Source organism: Rosa chinensis, chromosome 5 (assembly GCF_002994745.2).
Source record: "Rosa chinensis cultivar Old Blush chromosome 5, RchiOBHm-V2, whole genome shotgun sequence".
NCBI lineage: Eukaryota > Viridiplantae > Streptophyta > Magnoliopsida > Rosales > Rosaceae > Rosa > Rosa chinensis.
This window is the reverse complement of record NC_037092.1, coordinates 53,111,476-53,129,733: the sequence shown is the minus strand read 5'-3', so window position 1 is coordinate 53,129,733 and position 18,258 is coordinate 53,111,476. Positions and strand designations below refer to the sequence as shown.

The 18,258-nt window shown below is 41.3% G+C and overlaps 1 protein-coding gene across 2 annotated transcripts; it reads right to left on the bottom strand.

Annotated features, from left to right (window-relative positions):
• Positions 1 to 315: 315 nt before the first annotated feature.
• LOC112167459 (sentrin-specific protease 2-like) lies at positions 316 to 8,356 on the bottom strand. 2 transcript variants are annotated; one of them, XM_024304487.2, is made up of 10 exons: positions 8,221 to 8,356; positions 6,831 to 8,044; positions 6,222 to 6,598; positions 5,997 to 6,126; positions 5,725 to 5,906; positions 1,570 to 1,651; positions 1,333 to 1,422; positions 1,116 to 1,244; positions 765 to 1,027; positions 316 to 672 (listed from the first exon to the last, which is right to left on the bottom strand). In XM_024304487.2, exons 3-10 carry the CDS (start codon positions 6,533 to 6,535, stop codon positions 507 to 509), a joined length of 1,356 nt encoding a protein of 451 aa, XP_024160255.1. In that variant the 5' UTR covers positions 6,536 to 6,598; positions 6,831 to 8,044; positions 8,221 to 8,356; the 3' UTR covers positions 316 to 506. The 2 variants fall into 2 exon arrangements, with proteins under 2 accessions (XP_024160255.1, XP_024160257.1); XM_024304489.2 differs by lacking the exon at positions 1,333 to 1,422.
• Positions 8,357 to 18,258: the final 9,902 nt, after the last annotated feature.

Here is an 18,258-nt window from a genome sequence, read left to right as displayed (position 1 = left end):
TTTTGTTCAAGCAACTGGGATTAGCTTATATAAGAATGCAGACTGCGTTACATATGAAATCTGCTTTTTTTTTTTCTTTCTTTTGTTTACATTTTCTCCCACCATGGTACTTAATGTTAACTTTGTTCCCTTTGTATGTGGTAGGAAGAGAGGGATAGTCAGCTCGAGGATGCTGCCTATTTCGTACCTTTTCATGCAGTTTGCAAATCTAGAGGAGTTCCAAGAAGAGTTTAAGGATATTAAACAAGAACAGCAAATCTGCAGACTTCACAAAATGCTTGCTCCTTATCTTCTTTCAAGTATAAATGCAAAACTCTATCAAGCATATGTAAATGTGCACTGTTTCAAAGTATGTAAATGTTCAATGTTTCTTAAGACTACATGCAAATATTGAGTGAATTTTAGCAAGCAAACAAACCCGCAGCATCACGCGGGCTATCTTGCTAGTCAGCTTCTAAAACTCAAAGATGTAAGTGGAGGAGAAATGAAAGGATCAAATTACACTTCTAAGTCACAAGTGTATTTATGTTGCCACCAATGTCATGACTCATGGCAAACATTAGGAAGGCCATTCGCTCCCTAAATGCCGGTATGTCTTCTTGTCTGAAACTTAATTGCTGCCCGGAGCTCAAATACTCCACAAATTTAAGCACGAACACTCCGCAATCTCCGCTGTGAAATGCATATGTGATGAGTAAGTTAGTTAATTGGATAACAAATATTTGGTGAAAACAATAACGAACTTATTGCGACAACTTGGTCACCTTTCCGATTGTTGTGGGATATTTTCTGCTAGACGTACAACCTGAAACGGTGTATTCAGAGGGGACAACTCAGGCCTCATTTTATAAAACCCCGACTGGATAAGCAATGATGGAAACATTGTGGCAATGGGATTCAGTAGGTCACAGATGAACTCATCCCGATTTGCTGATAGCATCGAGTCGTAAATGGTGAACTTTCTCCTCATTAAGTCTACACATACAGCTACCCAGTGCTGGTTGGTAACGTTCACCGGAATGTACAACTGGGCATGTTAACATGACAAATGGAGTTATTAGCTAACAGCTAGTTATCGATCATGACATCTGCAATTGATAAAAACATTTACTTACACAGTCAACTTCACTCCATAGTCGGGTGAATTGAGGCGACTTGCCAAGGGGGTAGCCCATAATATCTGAATCCCACTCATAGGAGTTGGGGTTATTCTGGAAAGAAGTCCATCGCCCACTCATCCAACCCTACAGAATTAAGCAACCCAAGTTAATTAACTACACAATTTCAAGAACATATAAAAACGTGCATACACAAAGCATCACCACTTCTTACCCAAAACACGGTATCCAGGATCATGCAAGATTGAGTAGATTGGGAATGATGTGTATTCTTGCGAACGAAGTACAAAAAAGCATCTACATGCTGTATATACAACATTAGTTTACAGAATCCAAGTATTCTGATATTTGTACTGGTCCCCACACACACACACACACACACAAAAAAAGCCACGTTGTTTGTTTCGCTAGCTTAAATTGTATAAATATTATACATGATATTTATACTTACCGTGTCACTCAACCACACGCCTGGGGTCATCAAGTCTTCCAACCATTTCTTTGATGCTTCGAAGATTTCTAAGTCGCGCCGTCTTGCATAAAAAGAAAATGATTGATTAAGGATAGATTATAATATTATATACATGCATGGCAATACAAAATTAAAAATAGTTTGTACATGAAAGCGTCTTTGACCAAAAAACTAAAATGAGTCAAAATTATCTCACTTATCTCAGCAGCAAATTTTATTCTCACTAACACAATTTAAAGAGAAATGACTATTCTGCCCACTTTCTAATTAAATAACTACAGCTACTGCCACTCTCTATCGATCTCTATCCTCCCTTCGATCTCTCTCTCCTCTCTGTCTCACTCTCCAGACTCTCCCCTTCTCTCTCTATGAAACCAAAACGCCTCTCTCTCTCTCTCTCTCTCTCTCTCTCTCTGCAAACACCATGAAGCAATTAATCAATGGGAAAACCCGCGACTTCTATTCGCAATTGGACTCCCATGCATGCATGCCTCCTCGGCTTCTCCGATTTTCATCCGATTTTTTCTCTCTGCAAACACCATGAAGCAATTGATCCATGGGAAAACCGACGACTCCGATTCGCAATCGGACTCCCATGATGCCTCCCTAGAGACTCCGATTCGCATTTGGAATGAGAAGACCCGAGGCTTCAGCGACCGAACGACAACAACCACTTGCTCCAGAAGCTTCCGCCTCTCCAGTACCGCCACGGCAACGCCGTCATCGGCTTTGTCACCATCATCAGCTCCAAAGTGGAGCTTCACTTGAATTCGAACGAGTAAGACCACTTGAGGATGAGATCTCCACTGTTGATTCTCTCCTCCTGATATGTAATTTTTTGGTGGTGTGTTTGTGACATTTCAGGAGAAATCAAGTGGGTGAAAATTGGTGAATATGGGATTGTACAATCTGTATGTGAGCAGCCTGTGTTTGGCACTATCTCCAACAGTGTGCTGGGTTTGTTGGACTGTTGGGTGCCTAGAGCATTTTCTGGGTGCCCATATCACTTTTTTTTTATAGGTAAAATTGAAGAAGAAGGCCCAGAAGGAAAGAAAAATGGAAAAAAAAAAAGTTCTATTTGGGGGGAGGGCAATAGACATTTTGAATTGATGTAATCTCATCGTTTTTTTCTTTAATCAAAGTTTTATTTGTCTAATTTTAACGAGGCTAGTTCTCATTCCGGCGATTGAAAGTTCTATTGGGGGCAATAGAGGTTTATTGCTCCTCTATTAGGGCAATAAGAGCTTATTGGGGGGCAATACAGACCTATTTGGGAGTAATAAACTTTTCCAGCTACCTATGAGATCTCTGACAACCTCTTTGTGGACCTCTGGCGAGGTTTTCAAAGAAGTCCGGTAGGTGGCGGTGATGACAGAATTTAGTCTGCCGGTGACGGGAATCCGGCTGCCTTCTCTTTCTTCCACTTTGCTCTCTCCCTCTCTCTCTCTCTCTCTCTCTCTCTATGTAACAAAGGGGTGAGGGTAAAATAGTCTAAAAAAAAACTTAATGAGGTATTAGGGAAGATCTCCTTTAGAGTGGTTTGGGTAAGGGGGAGTTAAAAAAACTTAATGGGTAAGTGGAAAAAAAATCCCTAGAATTGGGGTAAATGGAAAAACCCTACATGAAAAGCTTCTAGGATTGTAGCAACAGAGCTAAAAAGCTCAATCTTGAAAAAGAAGAATAAAGGAAAAGCTAGCTAGGAGTTTTCTGTGTTATGAATGAGAGCTAACGGAGATTACATTAAGGTTTTTATACAAACTACCCTAGCTTCAGTAATGCTTCACTGTGCTAAGGTGTATGAGGTACCAAACTATTGAACGAAAAAATAAAAACAGTCCTAATAAAGGACTGGAATGCCCTAACTCGAGTTAGACTTGAGCTTCACCAAATATATTTAGAGCCTTAACAAAAACATACCCATCAAGACCAAAATTAAAAACTCGAAAAATTAAAAAACATAAAGTTTTTTGAATTGATGTAATCTCATAGTTTTTTTTCTTTAATCAAAGTTTTATTTGTCTAATTTTAACGAGACTAGTTCTTATTCCAGCGATTGGAAGTTCTATTGGGGCAATAAAGGTTTATTGCTCCTCTATTAGGGCAATAAGAGCTTATTGGGGGGCAATACAGGCCTATTTGGGGGTAATAAACTTTTCCGGCTACCTATGAGATCTCCGACAACCTCTTTGTGGACCTCCGGCGAGGTTTTCAGAGATGTCCGATAGGTGGCGGCGGTGACAGAATTTTGGAGTCAGGTGACCGGAATCCTGCTACCTTCTCTCTCTTCCATTTTGCTCTCTCTCTCTCTCTCTCTCTCTCTCTCTCTCTATATATATATATATATGTAACAAAGGAGTGATGGTAAAATAGTCTAAAAAAAAAACTTAATGGGGTATTAGGGAAGATCTCCTTTAGACTGGTTTGGGTAAGGGGGAGTTAAAAAAACTTAATGGGTAAGTGGAAAAAAAATCCCTAGAATTGGGGTAAATGGAAAAACCCTACATGAAAAGCTTCTAGGATTGTAGCAACAGAGCTAAAAAGCTCAATCTTGAAAAAGAAGAATAAAGGAAAAGCTAGCTAGGAGTTTTCTGTGTTATGAATGAGAGCTAACGGAGATTACATTAAGGTTTTTATACAAACTACCCTAGCTTTAGTAATGCTTCACTGTACTAAGGTGTATGAGGTACCAAACTATTGAACGAAAAAATAAAAACAGTCCTAATAAAGGACTGGAATGCACTAACTCGTGGTAGACTTGAGCTTCACCAAATATATTTAGAGCCTTAACAAAAACATACCCATCAAGACCTAAATTAAAAATCATAAAGTTTTTTGAGTTGATGTAATCTCATCGTTTTTTTCTTTAATTAAAGTTTTATTTGTCTAATTTTAACGAGACTAGTTCTTATTCCGGCGATTGGAAGTTCTATTGGGGGCAATAGAGGTTTATTTCTCCTCTATTAGGGCAATAAGAGCTTATTGGGGGGCAATATTATACAGGCCTATTTGGGAGTAATAAACTTTTCTAGATACCTATAAGATCTCCGACAATCTCTTTGTGGACCTCCGGCGAGGTTTTCAGGGAAGTCTGGTAGGTGGCGGCGGTGACGGAATTTTGGCAGCCGGTGACGGGAATCCGGCTGCCTTCTATCTCGTCCATTTTGCTCTCTCTCTCTCTCTCTCTCTCTCTCTCTCTCTCTCTATGTAACAAAGGGGTGAGGGTAAAATAGTCTAAAAAAAAAACTTAATGGGGTATTAGGGAAGACCTCCTTTAGAGTGTGTTTGGATGAGGGAAAAAAATGATGGAATTTAATTGAAAGTGAGGATTTCATAATTCCTAAAAGTCAATTCCCTCGTTTGGCATTATCAGATTCGAAATTTTAAATTTCTCTATGGAAAAAAATGAAGGAATTCGTTATTTAAATTCCTCACTTCAATTTCCATCAAAATAGGTGTCATTTACGAATTCCTTTGCAGTATTCAATTTTTATTTCCAAAACAAGACTTTTTTCTATTTTATCTTTTTATTTGTTTTAAACTTTCTTAATTTATTACACATTTCAAATCCTAAATAGATGTAACCAAACAATAGAAATTGCAATTAATAGAATTTTAGATTGATGGAGTTAAAGATTCCATCATTTATAAATTCCTATGGATTTTATAATTTTCTCATCCAAATGCACAGTTAGAGTGTTTTGGGTAAGGGGGAGTTAAAAAAACTTAATGGGTAAGTGGAAAAAAAATCTCTAGAATTGAGGTAAATGGAAAAACCCTACATGAAAAGCTTCTAGGATTGTAGCAACAGAGCTAAAAAGCTCAATCTTGCAAAAGAAGAATAATGGAAAAGGTAGCTAGGAGTTTTCTGTGTTATTATGAAGATTGAAGAGCTAACAGAGATTACATTAAGGTTTTTATACAAACTACCCTAGCTTCAGTAATGCTTCACTGTGCTAAGGTGTATGAGGTACCAAACTATTGAACGAAAAAATATAAACAGTCCTAATAAAGGACTGGAATGCCCTAACTCGAGTTAGACTTGAGCTTCACCAAATATATTTAGAGCCTTAACAAAAACATACCCATCAAGACCTAAATTAAAAACTCGAAAAATTAAAAAACAAAAAGACATACCCATCGTCTGGATGACCGATCCATGCCCGAAACTGCCTCATTGATTGTTGCTCTGTTGCTAGGATTTGAAGTTCTTGTGTAACCTTGAAGTCTTCAGTGATGGCATCAACGTCCATGCGTCTTGTGTAACCTTGTGTAACCTCAATTTCTTTTGTGCGCTCCGGGCCCTTCTCATCTTTACTCTATATATAATATCACATGTACATGCAATTATATTAATTGAACTGTATCTTGGCAATAGTATAGAAATGTAATGTATTAGCTAGTCTTACTTGTATGAGGTAGACAAGTTGTTGGTTGATGCCATCTAGTTTACTTGTCAAGTCTCGCTTGACTGCCTGCACCTCAGCTTTAAGTTCAGCACGTAACTCATCATCAGCCATCGCCTCTCTCCTCTCCATCCTGGTTGTGATCAACCAAGTTGATTAGAAGAGATTATATATGTACTTTGAGCTGTTGAGAAAACAGTCTTTACAGTACAGAATTAGCCTGCATACCTTGGGACTATAGAAATAGCTGAAGTCGGAGTGGTGAGCCGTTTCTGATATAAAAGGTCCATTGGCTCTTTACTATTTGACGAACTCAAATAATATGTAGAGCCGCATCCGGGAAATTCAAATCTTGAGGTCACCAAAATCTTGTAATTTGGCATTTTATTCAATTCATCAAGCTTCTGAAGAAGAGATTCTGATCCAGGCCAAACATCATCCAAGACCAACAACAAAGGATTTTGCCCCGCTTCCCTTAGAAAATGTTCTAGCCACATAACTGCACTTACATCGTTCTGGAAAATACAAGCCTCTGAACCCATTTGTTGATATAATTGGTGTATTTTTTGAAACCGTCACAAAAAAGATATTCATTTTGAATTTATCTGTCCAAATACAATATAACCACTGTGAGAGGCATAGAAAGTACAATAACAACCAGAGAAATACACACAATGTTTTTTTTTTTTGAAACCACACACAATGTAATGATGTATTATGTATGATCTTAATGTAGAAATATGATGTAAATGATATTAAAATTCTAACTACAACGTAGAAGCTTAATATATATAGAGATTAGAGACACATTCTAAAAAATAAAAAACACACACGCACCTTTGACTTCGTCATCTTGACAAAACTGCTTTGCCACTTTGGTTTTCCCGCAACCTCCATTACCATTTACAACAAGCATTGACACCCCATCCGTAAAGAGCTTCTTCTTCAGTTCCCTTATAGGCACATCCAGTTCAACGTGAAAGGATGATGCTTTCATTTCAGTATCATTTACAGCTTCCTTTAGATTCGCCTTCAAAGGAACACCCATTCCAGCTTTAAATCTTGCAATTTTAATTTGACTGCGTACCAGATCATTTAGATTATTCAAAGGAACATCCTTAAAAGCTAACGTTCGCATGGTAGTACTACCAATTTGCTCGGTCATCACCGCTATATACCTCTCCAATTGTAAGATCTCGTTCTCAACGTTTGCTGATTCACCAAATTGGTCGCGGTATTTCCTTGACAATTCCAAGATCTCCATCTGATTCATCAACTCCAAGATCTTTACATGAATTTTAAAAGCTTTATTTAATCGAAAGACCTTCGCGGTGTATCTATATCTTTTGATGGCGTTCCACCTACTATTACTAAGTCTCCGACACTTGTCAAGGAGCCCTCTGGCGCTCTGTATCGTCTTTTTTAATTCCTTGTTTTGATCGTCTACCTTTTCGATCTGAGATTCTAAATAATCTACTCCATATGCGAAATCCCGTACGAAGTTACTAAACTGCAGAGAGCTGATGCACAGTTTTATATTTTTACTGAACAATTCAGTTGCTTTATCTAGTACACCATCTAAAGCAAGACCCACTAAAACAGCCCCTATAACATCCGCCATTTCAGGATCCTATGCAACAACAACAACAAAAAAACGACACCTAAAGCAAGAAATTGCTGTTCTTTTCAATCTAACCCTTTCAGCCTAATAAACTTTAAAGATTACGAAAGAAATGAAGTTAAACAACACGAGATGCAATATGCTTATATCCACATAAAGTTCTTTGACATAACTAAGATGCTATCTATTTTGCTCGATTCATTAATTTTTTTTTTTTTTGAAGCTATTTATTCCTTTTTTCTTTTTTCCTTAGGAACATACTAGTCTTGCCACAGACGCAAAAGACTTGTTTACCACATCCCAATGGACATCAAACACAGGTTCAGCAACACATGCAAACAACTCCCAGTGTCCCCAGGATGCAATAGTCATTCACGAACAATCTTGCCCGAGAAACTCCCCAAATTCAGAGAAATTGTATATGTCTTAGCTGCATTAGAAAAGTAACAATAATTCAGACACTGTTAAACTTGGAAGTCCCATGCCAGCTAGGCTGGGTTCCAAATCCCTTTTCAGAAGAAAAAAAAAAAACTTGGAATTGGAATCCTATAACAATAACAAAATTAAAAGGCAACAAACAGAAACATATATGGCACAATGGTGTACCTAGCTCGTGGATCCGAAGCGTCTCGACTTGGGATTTTAAGAGAAGGAAGCGTAGAAAGATACTGATCGAAGTTTTCTTTCGGTTTTCTCTCAAAATCACTCTTGCTATGATGCTGTTTAGGCTGTTATAGGTCGATCAGCTGATGCTCTGCTAATTATAACAATTAATATGCGTCAGCCATATTTCTGTTAATTAGAAAAAGACCGATTGACAATTAGGAATTCCTGGAACTTACGTGCATGACATTTTCTACGAACCTAGGCAACCAGGCAATGCCACATTAACCTACGTGAGAAACACGGACAACAACCATGAAATTGATTGAATGATCATTTCCCCTAAATTTGGGTAAATGATAATTTCCCCTATTAAATACTAAGCAAGTCAGCTGATTAACATCAGGGCCGGTCCTAAGTTTTTTCAAGGCCCTGGGCAAAAAATAACATAACTTGTATATTCATCAATAAAATGAAATGACAAAAAAAGTCTTCAATAATTGAGATCTCTTAAGAGAAGTCAAATATAAGTCCACTAAACTTTGAATGTAAATACTTGTATAGAACAATAAAACATGAAATCAACTTTGTTCCTTCTTAAAAAAAAGCCATAAATTTATAGTATACACACCCACCTATTTTGGAAAAAAAAACCCTAGGAGAGATTTTCTCTCTCACCCTAGCTCTCTACGGCGCCCTCGCCTCCTCTTCTCCTAGCTTTCTTCTCTACGTCTCTCACTCAGCCACATGGCCTCCATTGATGCTATAATAGCTCGCTGTGTTGCCTCCCTTGCGCTTGCAGAGGGAGGCCGGTAGTGCTCTTGATCTGGGGAGAATTGGTGGCAGCCCTGTTCGTCGGTCTTCCAAATCTTTTCTGATTGGGAAGCCTCTGACCTGTCAATCGGTCATCCCTACGGCCTTCATGGCTCACCTCCTTTGTTCTTGGATGGATATCACTTTGGTGATGTTGAAGAAGAAGTCGGGCAAGCTACTTGGAAGTAGGAACAAGAACCATCGCCCTAGCAAGAAGCCGAATGCGCTGCTTTACGACTCTCTTACCCTGCAGTTACTGGTATTGATCCCAGCCATAGCGACAAGGGCAAGGGAAAGCTTTAGGCTTTTCTAGGTTTCCTTGCCTAATACTAGAAGTTGAGTCTTCTACTGCTTTCATCTTAGTTTCTCTAGTTGTACACCAATTGAGGTCTCTAGGCGGTTAGGTTACTACTTTATGGGAAGTTGGTAGGGAGGATTTTCTTTCTTGTGGTTAGGCTCAATAAGTGAGCGAATGTGTTAATAGTGAGGGTCACCTGTCCTTTGTCTGGTAGGTTATACCATTTATGATTTTGGTGTAAGACAGCATTTGATGTACGTGCCTTCTGGCCATGGATAAATGAATGAAGTTATCTATTTTCTCAAAAAAAAAAACTTTGTTCCTTCTTGTTTTTCCTTTTCTGATCGAGATCGACTTGCAACTCCAACTTCCAATTGCACCTAATATTGAAAATTGAAAACGAATTAGTAGGTTGTTAGAAATCAATAGAACTTAAAAAATCAAGTAACCCACTATCAAAATTGAAAAACACCCAAAACCTATTTTGATTTGTACTTCAGCCTACATTGATGGAAAGTCGAAGAATTCATATGAACACTGTAGAAGAACAGAAGCATAGAGAAGAGAAAGAGTGGGTGATGATAAATGATGAGAAGAAATTGAAGGATTGAATAACCAAAGTAACCAATTTAAATAGAATTTGCTTGATTTCAAGGTTTGGGAGAGAGTAAGAGACACTGTAATAATGATGTCATGCGTGTAGTTGGAAGAAGAAGAGACGCAGATTGCGTCTAGAAATCTGTGTTTTTTTTTTTTTTTAACGTTCTTTACTTATCTTTCTATATAAATATATATATATATATATATTAAATCTTATTTTAAAAATATGGTGCCCTCTTCTCTGTTGTGCCTTGTGCGGTCGCCAACGCTGCCCAGCAGCAAGGCCGGCCCTGGTTAACATTCTCATCCATTGGTTTAAAGAGTATACATCTAACAGTCCATAATTACTGATGTGCTGAAGCATTGTAAACTTGGAGCACAGAAGAATTTTCCTCCATGTATGTGTGTGTGTGTGTGTGTATTCTTAGGGAGGTATATTCAATCCATATTTTAAAAGATTTTGTTTGAGTTTTTATAATCCATGGATTTACTTAATCCACGGAGTTTAATTCTATATCGACTCTGATTGATTCTAATAGATTGATTTAGTAGTATTTGTTTAGATTTTACAAGTCCTTATTGTTCAAGTAAATCTAGAATATTTGTCTGGCCCAAACTCTAGATTACTTGACCTAGTTGTAATAGGGTTTAGAATTAGAGATATTCTCGGAGATATTCATAGATATCCGATTAATTGTACAATTATCTTTCCTTGTACAACTCTGATTCTATGTCTTGTTATCCTCTATATAAAGAGGCCCAATTATCAATGAAAGAACGACTTAATTCTCTATAAATTTCTGTTTCCCTTAAACACATTATCAGCACGAAGCCCTAACCCTGAAACCCTAAATTCGTAGCCTTCAAACCCTAGCCACCACCGCCGCATATATTGAAGCTCTCAATCCCAGGATTCCAGAACCGGCGGTGGAACCACAGGAACTGGCTGAAAAACCACCGAACCGGCCACAGGAAGTATCGAACCAGCCCTCCAAGAAGAAAAAGGGATCCCTGCACTGGTTCACCACCTTCTAGACCTTCGATTGCAACCAAACTTTGCCACCAACAGGACCTGGACACCAGCATCCAGGAACTGAGACCATCTTCCCAGAAATCGGCAAAAAGGTAACAGAACCGGCAGCTACAATCTCCTGAAGAAAAACCGACAGAGAAAAAAAAAAAGGGGAGAAGGAAGCCCAAGCCGCTGACGTCACTGGCCCACTGCCACGTCAACCACTAAGCCACGTCAGCTCTGGTTTCTCTGCCATGTCATCTTCGTACTGCCACGTTAGCTCAGGTGACTTTTAGGCCAGATTTCCGAGGACTTTCCGGCGATCTTTTCCTGCCAAATTTTCCGGCGGCCTATTTCAAGGTAATTTTTACTAAAAGTTCCCGCTTTTGAAGTTTCTCTTCTTTTTCTCGGGGATTTGCAAACTTCCTTCTTCTACCCCCCTTTCTTCATCATAGGAGAGACCTAGCTAATTAAGCCGAATTGTGGGGGTTTGTGCTCACTCCAAGCTTAGAGCTTGTAGAGTCCTCCAAACTTAGAGTTTGTTAAGAAAGAAACAATCGAGCACAAACATCATTGTTTCTATCTAATCCAACCCCTCTTGGAATCGAATTTCTTGGAAAGGACTACGCTCAGAAATTCCTAATTTCTTGAAAGCGACTATGCTAAGAAATTCTATTGTTTTCATGGTAGCCTTTTCACTCCGAAACTAACCCTAATCTTTTGTTGTTTTTCAGGATGAGTAACTTGAACAAGTTGAGCTTCGCTCCACTAGATACAATAGGCGCAGGATACCACAAGTGGGTCCGTGATGTGTGCTAGCATCTTAAGGCTGATGGGATCCTAAGTACGATCCAAGAGCCAAGTTAGAATGTGCTTACTCCTTAACAAGCTGCCGTATTTGAAGCAAATAGAGCTACGAGAGAGGCCAATGAAGCTAAAGCCATAATTCTCATGACAAGGCACATGAATGATGCACTCCAGAATAAATACCTCAATGAGGAAGACCCAAGAAAACTATGGGTAGAACTCGAGCAGCGTTTTGGTAACGTTCGTGTCTCCCTGCTTCCTGATTTAGAAGTGAGATGGCATAGCCTCTGCTTCTGTAATTTCAAGTATGTACTTGATTACAATTCGGAAGCACTTCGTATCAAGTCTTTGATGGAATTTTGTGGGCAGAAAATGCGTAGCAATGCTCTTTTCACAGTACCATGATAGGAAATATCCTGACCCACCTTATATTTATAAACACACACCTCTATGTATAGAGGCCCGTTCTAGAGAGGACGTTCTTACTTTAAGAATTTGAGGATTTTTGTTATTTTACACAAGTATGTATGTGACCTAAATCAATGATCTCAATGTTTGATCCTTTAGATTCCTATGCAAGAATGATGTCTACAAAAAATCAACTAAATCCATAATCATTTGGTCATTCAAAATTGTGTAAACAATTGTAATATGTTAGATAAAATTAAAACGAACATTGCGCTAATCAAATTGTTAAACGTTTTCCGATTTGACTAATTTTTTGTAGGATTCATATGTGTGTAGGTAACTAAACAATGAGTAGTTGTGATTATTAGAATATATCTTAAAAATAAAAATATCATCACTTTAAGAGTTTAAAGATCATGATAGCGAAGATGCATGACATTTTCTTGGTACCTTCATAGTAGGGAATATCGGGTGGAGCCGGGAGGCAAACGAATTACTGTTATCGGTGACTTGAAGTCAATGCGTAGCAATGCTCCCTGGACAGTAGTCACAGTACCATAATAGAAAATATCCTAACCCCACCTTACACACACACCCCATCTTCCCCACAATGTGCACATGTGAGGCCCGTATATAACCCAGAGCCCCACTATTTATGTGAAGCTGCTAGGATATTTTCCTATGGCTGATATCTTATCCTCATATAAGATGAGGATATTTTCCTATGGCTGCTATCTTATCCTCACTTGTGATTGAGACCTAAGTGACAGGTCCCAGACGCGTCTACACAAAGCAACCCAAGCAAATTCTACAACATTTGAGTTACTTAACTGACTAAAAAATTATATGAGGATAAGATAGCAGCCATAGGAAAATACGGGCCTCACATGTACACATTGTGAGGACATTAGTACACCTTACACACACTCCCCATCTTCCTCACACACACCCATAAGGATTAACATTTGCAGTTGTAGAAAACTAGTTAGGAGTCTCTACCGTCAGTATGTTTGTAGTGGTATTGTGTAATAGTTCCTAGTGGAAGGTTGCAGAAATCGTGGGATTAACATTAGCAAAACACTCTGAAAACTAGTTAAAATTATTGAGACATAGAGAGGACGTAGTTGTAGAAAACTAGTTAGGTGTCTCCTAACATTTGCAGACACTCTGAAAACTAGTTAAAATTATTGAGACACATCCTTCAATCCAAACACTGAAGAAGTAGTTCGACAAATAATTTGTTGTGGGATTGTGTAATAGTTGCTAGTGGACGGTTGCAGAAATCGTGGGATTAACATTTGCAGACACTCTGAAAACTAGTTAAAATTATTAAGACATAAAGAGGACATAGTTGCAGAAAACAAGTTAGGAGTCTCCTAACATTTGCAGACACTCTGAAAACTGGTTAAAATTATTGAGACACCTCCTTCAATCCAAACACTGAAGAAGTATTTCGAAAGGTGGTCTATGTTAGCATCACGTGAGATATACTTAGCCTCAAGAGCGCCCCATATTTCCTTTGTAGTGGTCATTTCATTGTAGATATCAAATAATGCATCAAACATGGAGTTGCAAATATGGCCCTTGCAAACATAATCATCTTGCTCCCACTCAACTCGTTCACGCTGTGCAGCAAGGGTTTCATCTTCTGTTTCTTGAGGTTTTGGAGTAATAAGCACATAGACCACCTTTAGGCTGGATGGCAGGAAATGCAATTTCTTTTGCTATAGTCCAAAATTTGTTCCATAAAAACAATCAAGTTTCACAAAGTTTGCAGTAAACTCAGTCAAAGATGCCACATATAGCAAAAAGCAAAAGAAATTGCATCTTCTTTCTGAAAAGACGATCCAAACTGCATTTACAATATCCTATGATTACTCTGTGTACTTACATAGGCATTCACAGCATAATTAGCTATAATGAGCCACACTCATGCTACCACTAGCAGTACCAACTCCAAAGGAGTGACCCACAGAAACACAGTCAAACAGGCTATCGCCTGACCCCCGGCTCTCCTCCAGATTGTTGCTGACACCTCGCCACGCGCCACGCCAAGTTGGCATCAGTAGCTTCAGAAGCTGGGGACTGAAGCACATCAGTCCCATATCAAAAACATGGAGAAGATCAGTTCCCTCCTCACCTATGAAAGGTTCTCTCATCTCTCCTCATTGATTATGCAATTAATACTTACCTACTGTTACTTTGTCAACATAAATACATTGACTAACTTAGGCATCGGAGAAGAGAAGACCGCCCAGCGCGGTCTCCCTCTGACGCCCTCTGTATTTTACTTGACAGGTAGCGGGAACTCTGAGTATCGTTGATAGCGGTCCGCCCATCGGACTAGCGTTAGCAAATGTTTAGCTACCGCTAAACTTTAAACATTAACATTGACGCCGTCTGTGGGAATCCTTGAACAAAAGGTCATCCCACCACATCCACCATGACTAACGGTAGCAGGGGAAACGTTGAGGAGCAAGCGGACCAACCCGCCAATCCTCACCCCACCAACCCCACGATCAATGTTAATCCAGCGGTTAACGTTAACCGTGCACTTTTCAGCACACCGATCAACCCCAACGGGGAACTCCAGGCCAATTACCAGACCCCGCCAACTCAAACTACAGCGGAGGCTCAGCCAAGCGGCAGCCCCCCCTCCCCCGGCGCAGGACTTCGCCACTATGTATGAGCTGGCACTAGCGGACCTTCATAAGCCAAATAGAGAACGCGAGCAGGAGCGCAGAGAAAAGGCCGAGGCCCAAAAGCAGGTAGCCATGCTGATGTCAAAATTTGACGAACTGAAGAAGGCGCTGGAAGAAAACGCTAACCCAGCGCAAAGCGAGCAGTCGCGGAGCACTAGGCGCAGTCAGCCCATCACCGGCGGATTGGTACACGGACCAATCATATAGATGCAAGTACCATTGAAACCACCAGAGCTACGGGGAATGGGACCACCTCTTGAACCCCGATTAATGTTGGAGCAGGAGGCGGAGTCACAGCCGCTCAACAATCAGGGCCAGAACCGAGGGTAATATGCCTATCCCTAGGCGAGAGCTGGTTCAGCGGAGCATCCAGAAGGGACCCGATGGAGACACAACCGCCATAATACTGGAGCGGATGCAACAATTAGAACAAAGGCTAATCCGGGCCAGAGCAGGCGCCCTAGCGCCAATACCAAATCCACTCTTTGCGTCCAGACCAGGACCACTCACCGCCAGGATCCTACATGCCATCCACCCGGCACACGCAAAAATACCAAAGATGTCACATTACAGCGGCATGACTGACCCCTTTGTCCATATGGACACCTTCAAAAAATTCACCAATAACAAGGGGTTCGATGACGCCACCCTTTGTCACTTGTTCAGCGAAACGCTTGATAGTGAGGCGATGGGTTGGTTTTTTGAGTGCCAGCGAGGATCCATTGACTCATTTCATGCCCTATCGAATGCTTTCCTTTCGCGGTTCATCCTATTGTCTGCCGGCCACCACAACACAACTCAGCTTTTCAGCCTCAAATAGTGGGCAGAGGAAACATTGAAGGCGTTTGTCACTAGGTGGTGAGCGACAACATCCCAGTGCCTCGATTTCGACAAAACAATGGCACTGGCAGCTTTCAAGCAGGGACTCCTCAAGGGGCCATTTCTCTATCACCTCAATTACAATCATCCCAACGCCGCTTACGACCATGTCATGAGCGAGGCTGTCATCCATGCACAGGAAGAATTCATCACATATGGAGAAACACCACCCCCCGCCCCCCCCCCCCCCCCCCCCCCCCCCCCAAAATCACCACCAACATCTATAAAATCCACCTAACACTCCTCTAGCCATCAAAAAACCGCTAACAAAACCTCTGCTGCTTCGCCAACTGATAAGAAGAGGGAGTGGCAACAGAGCAGCCACCATAGCAAGCGGCAGAAGGATCAACATTACACCAAGGGTAACCGCTCATTCCAGGGAGATAATCGTAATAAACCAATGGAGTCATCCCAGCGGTACGCAGTGTTCACTGTCCTCAAGGCCTCACACGAGGAAATATACAATCAGTGCAAAGACCAGATTTCGCCACCACCCCCAAGAAAATACCCACGGGTGGGAAAGCCGAGAAATACCGGCAAGTGGTGCAAATATCACGAGGACAGTGGCCACAACACCAACAATTGTAACGCCCTCAAAACAGCCATTGAAACCTTGTACCGAGACGGTAAAATAGAGCAATTCAAGGTACACCAGCCACCACCTGTAATCGCTAACATTGAGCCCTTGGGCCGCATCAACACCATCTACGGTGGTGCTCCAATCACCAATATGTCTCACAGAGCAAAGAAGCGTTACGCATGTGCCAACCACCCCAAGGAGGTGTGCAATATCCACTATGAGAGGTCCGCTAAGCTCCCCAAATCTGGTTGGGAGCCCATTACCTTCTCAGAGGAGGAGGAGCGCGGAGTACATCTGCCCCACGACGATCCATTCTTGATCGATGCCATACTCAATAGATGGTTAGTGGGAAGGATCCTTGTTGACAGCGGGTCCGCTATAAATGTCATCTTCAACAGGTGCTACGACAAACTCCGGCGGAACAGAAAACTACTACAGGATCATGAGCCATTGCTTAGCTTTTTCGGTGACGTCACACAGCCATTGGGCTCTGACTATATGCGACTGGTTATCGGCGCCAGTCCACGAACGGCGGAGATCCACACGGAATTCATCATTGTGGACTATTTCAGCTCATACAATGCCATCATCGGTCGACCGGCACTTCACAAACTCAAGTGCATCATCGCCGGGTACATGCTCCTCATGAAGTTCCCCACTCCCAACGAAACAGGCTATGTGAAGTGAAGCCAACAACTGGCACGAGAGTGCTATTCCACAACCGTGGCACGATCAGCGTGCCGCCATGAAATCTTAACATTGGGAAATCATGCAGTGGCGCCAGATATCTTCGAGGACCCAGAGACGAAGAGAAGAAGTATGTCAAAAAGGAGCCTGTCAACCCGGAGACATCCTTAAGGGTTATCAGCATCTCTGACGAGCACCCTGATCAAACAGTCCGCATCGGTGCTCAGCTCGACCCAGAGGTAGTGGCTAAACTCACCCAGTTTCTACGTGACAACGTCGCCGTCTTTGTATGGTCATACGCTGACATGCCAGGCATCTCCCCCGAGATCATCACTCATAAATTAAGTATCAAACCATCCGCTTACCCTACCAAGCAGTGGCGGAGGGCCTTTGATGAAGAAAGATACCGTCCTATAGGAGATGAGGTTGCCAAGCTCCAGAGCATTGGATTAATCCGCCAGGTAAATTACCCGCAGTGGATTTCCAACTTGGTCATGGTCAAAAAACCCAGCGGAAAGTGGCGAATGTGTGTCGACTTCAAGAGCCTCAATAAGGCATGCCCCAAGGACAGTTTCCCACTACCCTGCATAGACCAACTGGTCGATGCAATCGCTGGCCACGAGCTACTCAGCATGATGGATGCCTTCTCCGGCTACAATCAGATCAAGATGCACCCTGGTGACCAAAAGCACACCTCCTTCACCACTGACAAAGGCCTATATTGCTACAATGTCATGCCATTCGATTTGAAGAACGCCGGCACAACTTACCAGCGGCTGATGAATGCTATGTTTGCGGAGCATCTGGGCAAAATCATCGAGGTCTATGTGGACGATATGTTGGTAAAAAGCATAAAGGCCAGCGGACACATAACAAACCTCAGAATTATATTTGCCATTTTCTTGGCCTACGGTATGTGCCTCAACCCAGAAAAATGCTTCTTTGAAGTCACCGCCAGCAAATTTTTAGGTTACATAGTCAGTGAGCGGGGCATAGAGGCCAACCCTGACAAGGTACAAGCCATCCTCAACATGAAGGCTCCAGAATGGAAAAAGCACGTTCAGAGTCTCCAGGGCAAACTAACCGCCCTTTCTCGGTTTATCTCCAGACTCACTGACAGATGTCTCCCATTTTTCAAAGTCCTGAAGACAACCCACAAGAAGGTCATTGACTGGAACCCGGGCTGCGAGACAGCATTCCAAAGCTTAAAGGAGTACTTGGCCGCAGTACCACTCTTCTCCATTCCTGTACAGGG

Excerpts from the sequence above, each read along its gene's own strand:
- LOC112167459 (XM_024304487.2), bottom strand. The coding sequence starts at position 6,535 with ATGGGTTCAGAGGCTTGTATTTTCCAGAACGATGTAAGTGCAGTTATG. Across the intron at positions 6,127-6,221 it reads GCTATTTCTATAGTCCCAAG|GATGGAGAGGAGAGAGGCGA; the intron begins GTATGCAGGCTA and ends GATCACAACCAG. Across the intron at positions 5,907-5,996 it reads AACTTGTCTACCTCATACAA|AGTAAAGATGAGAAGGGCCC; the intron begins GTAAGACTAGCT and ends TATTATATATAG.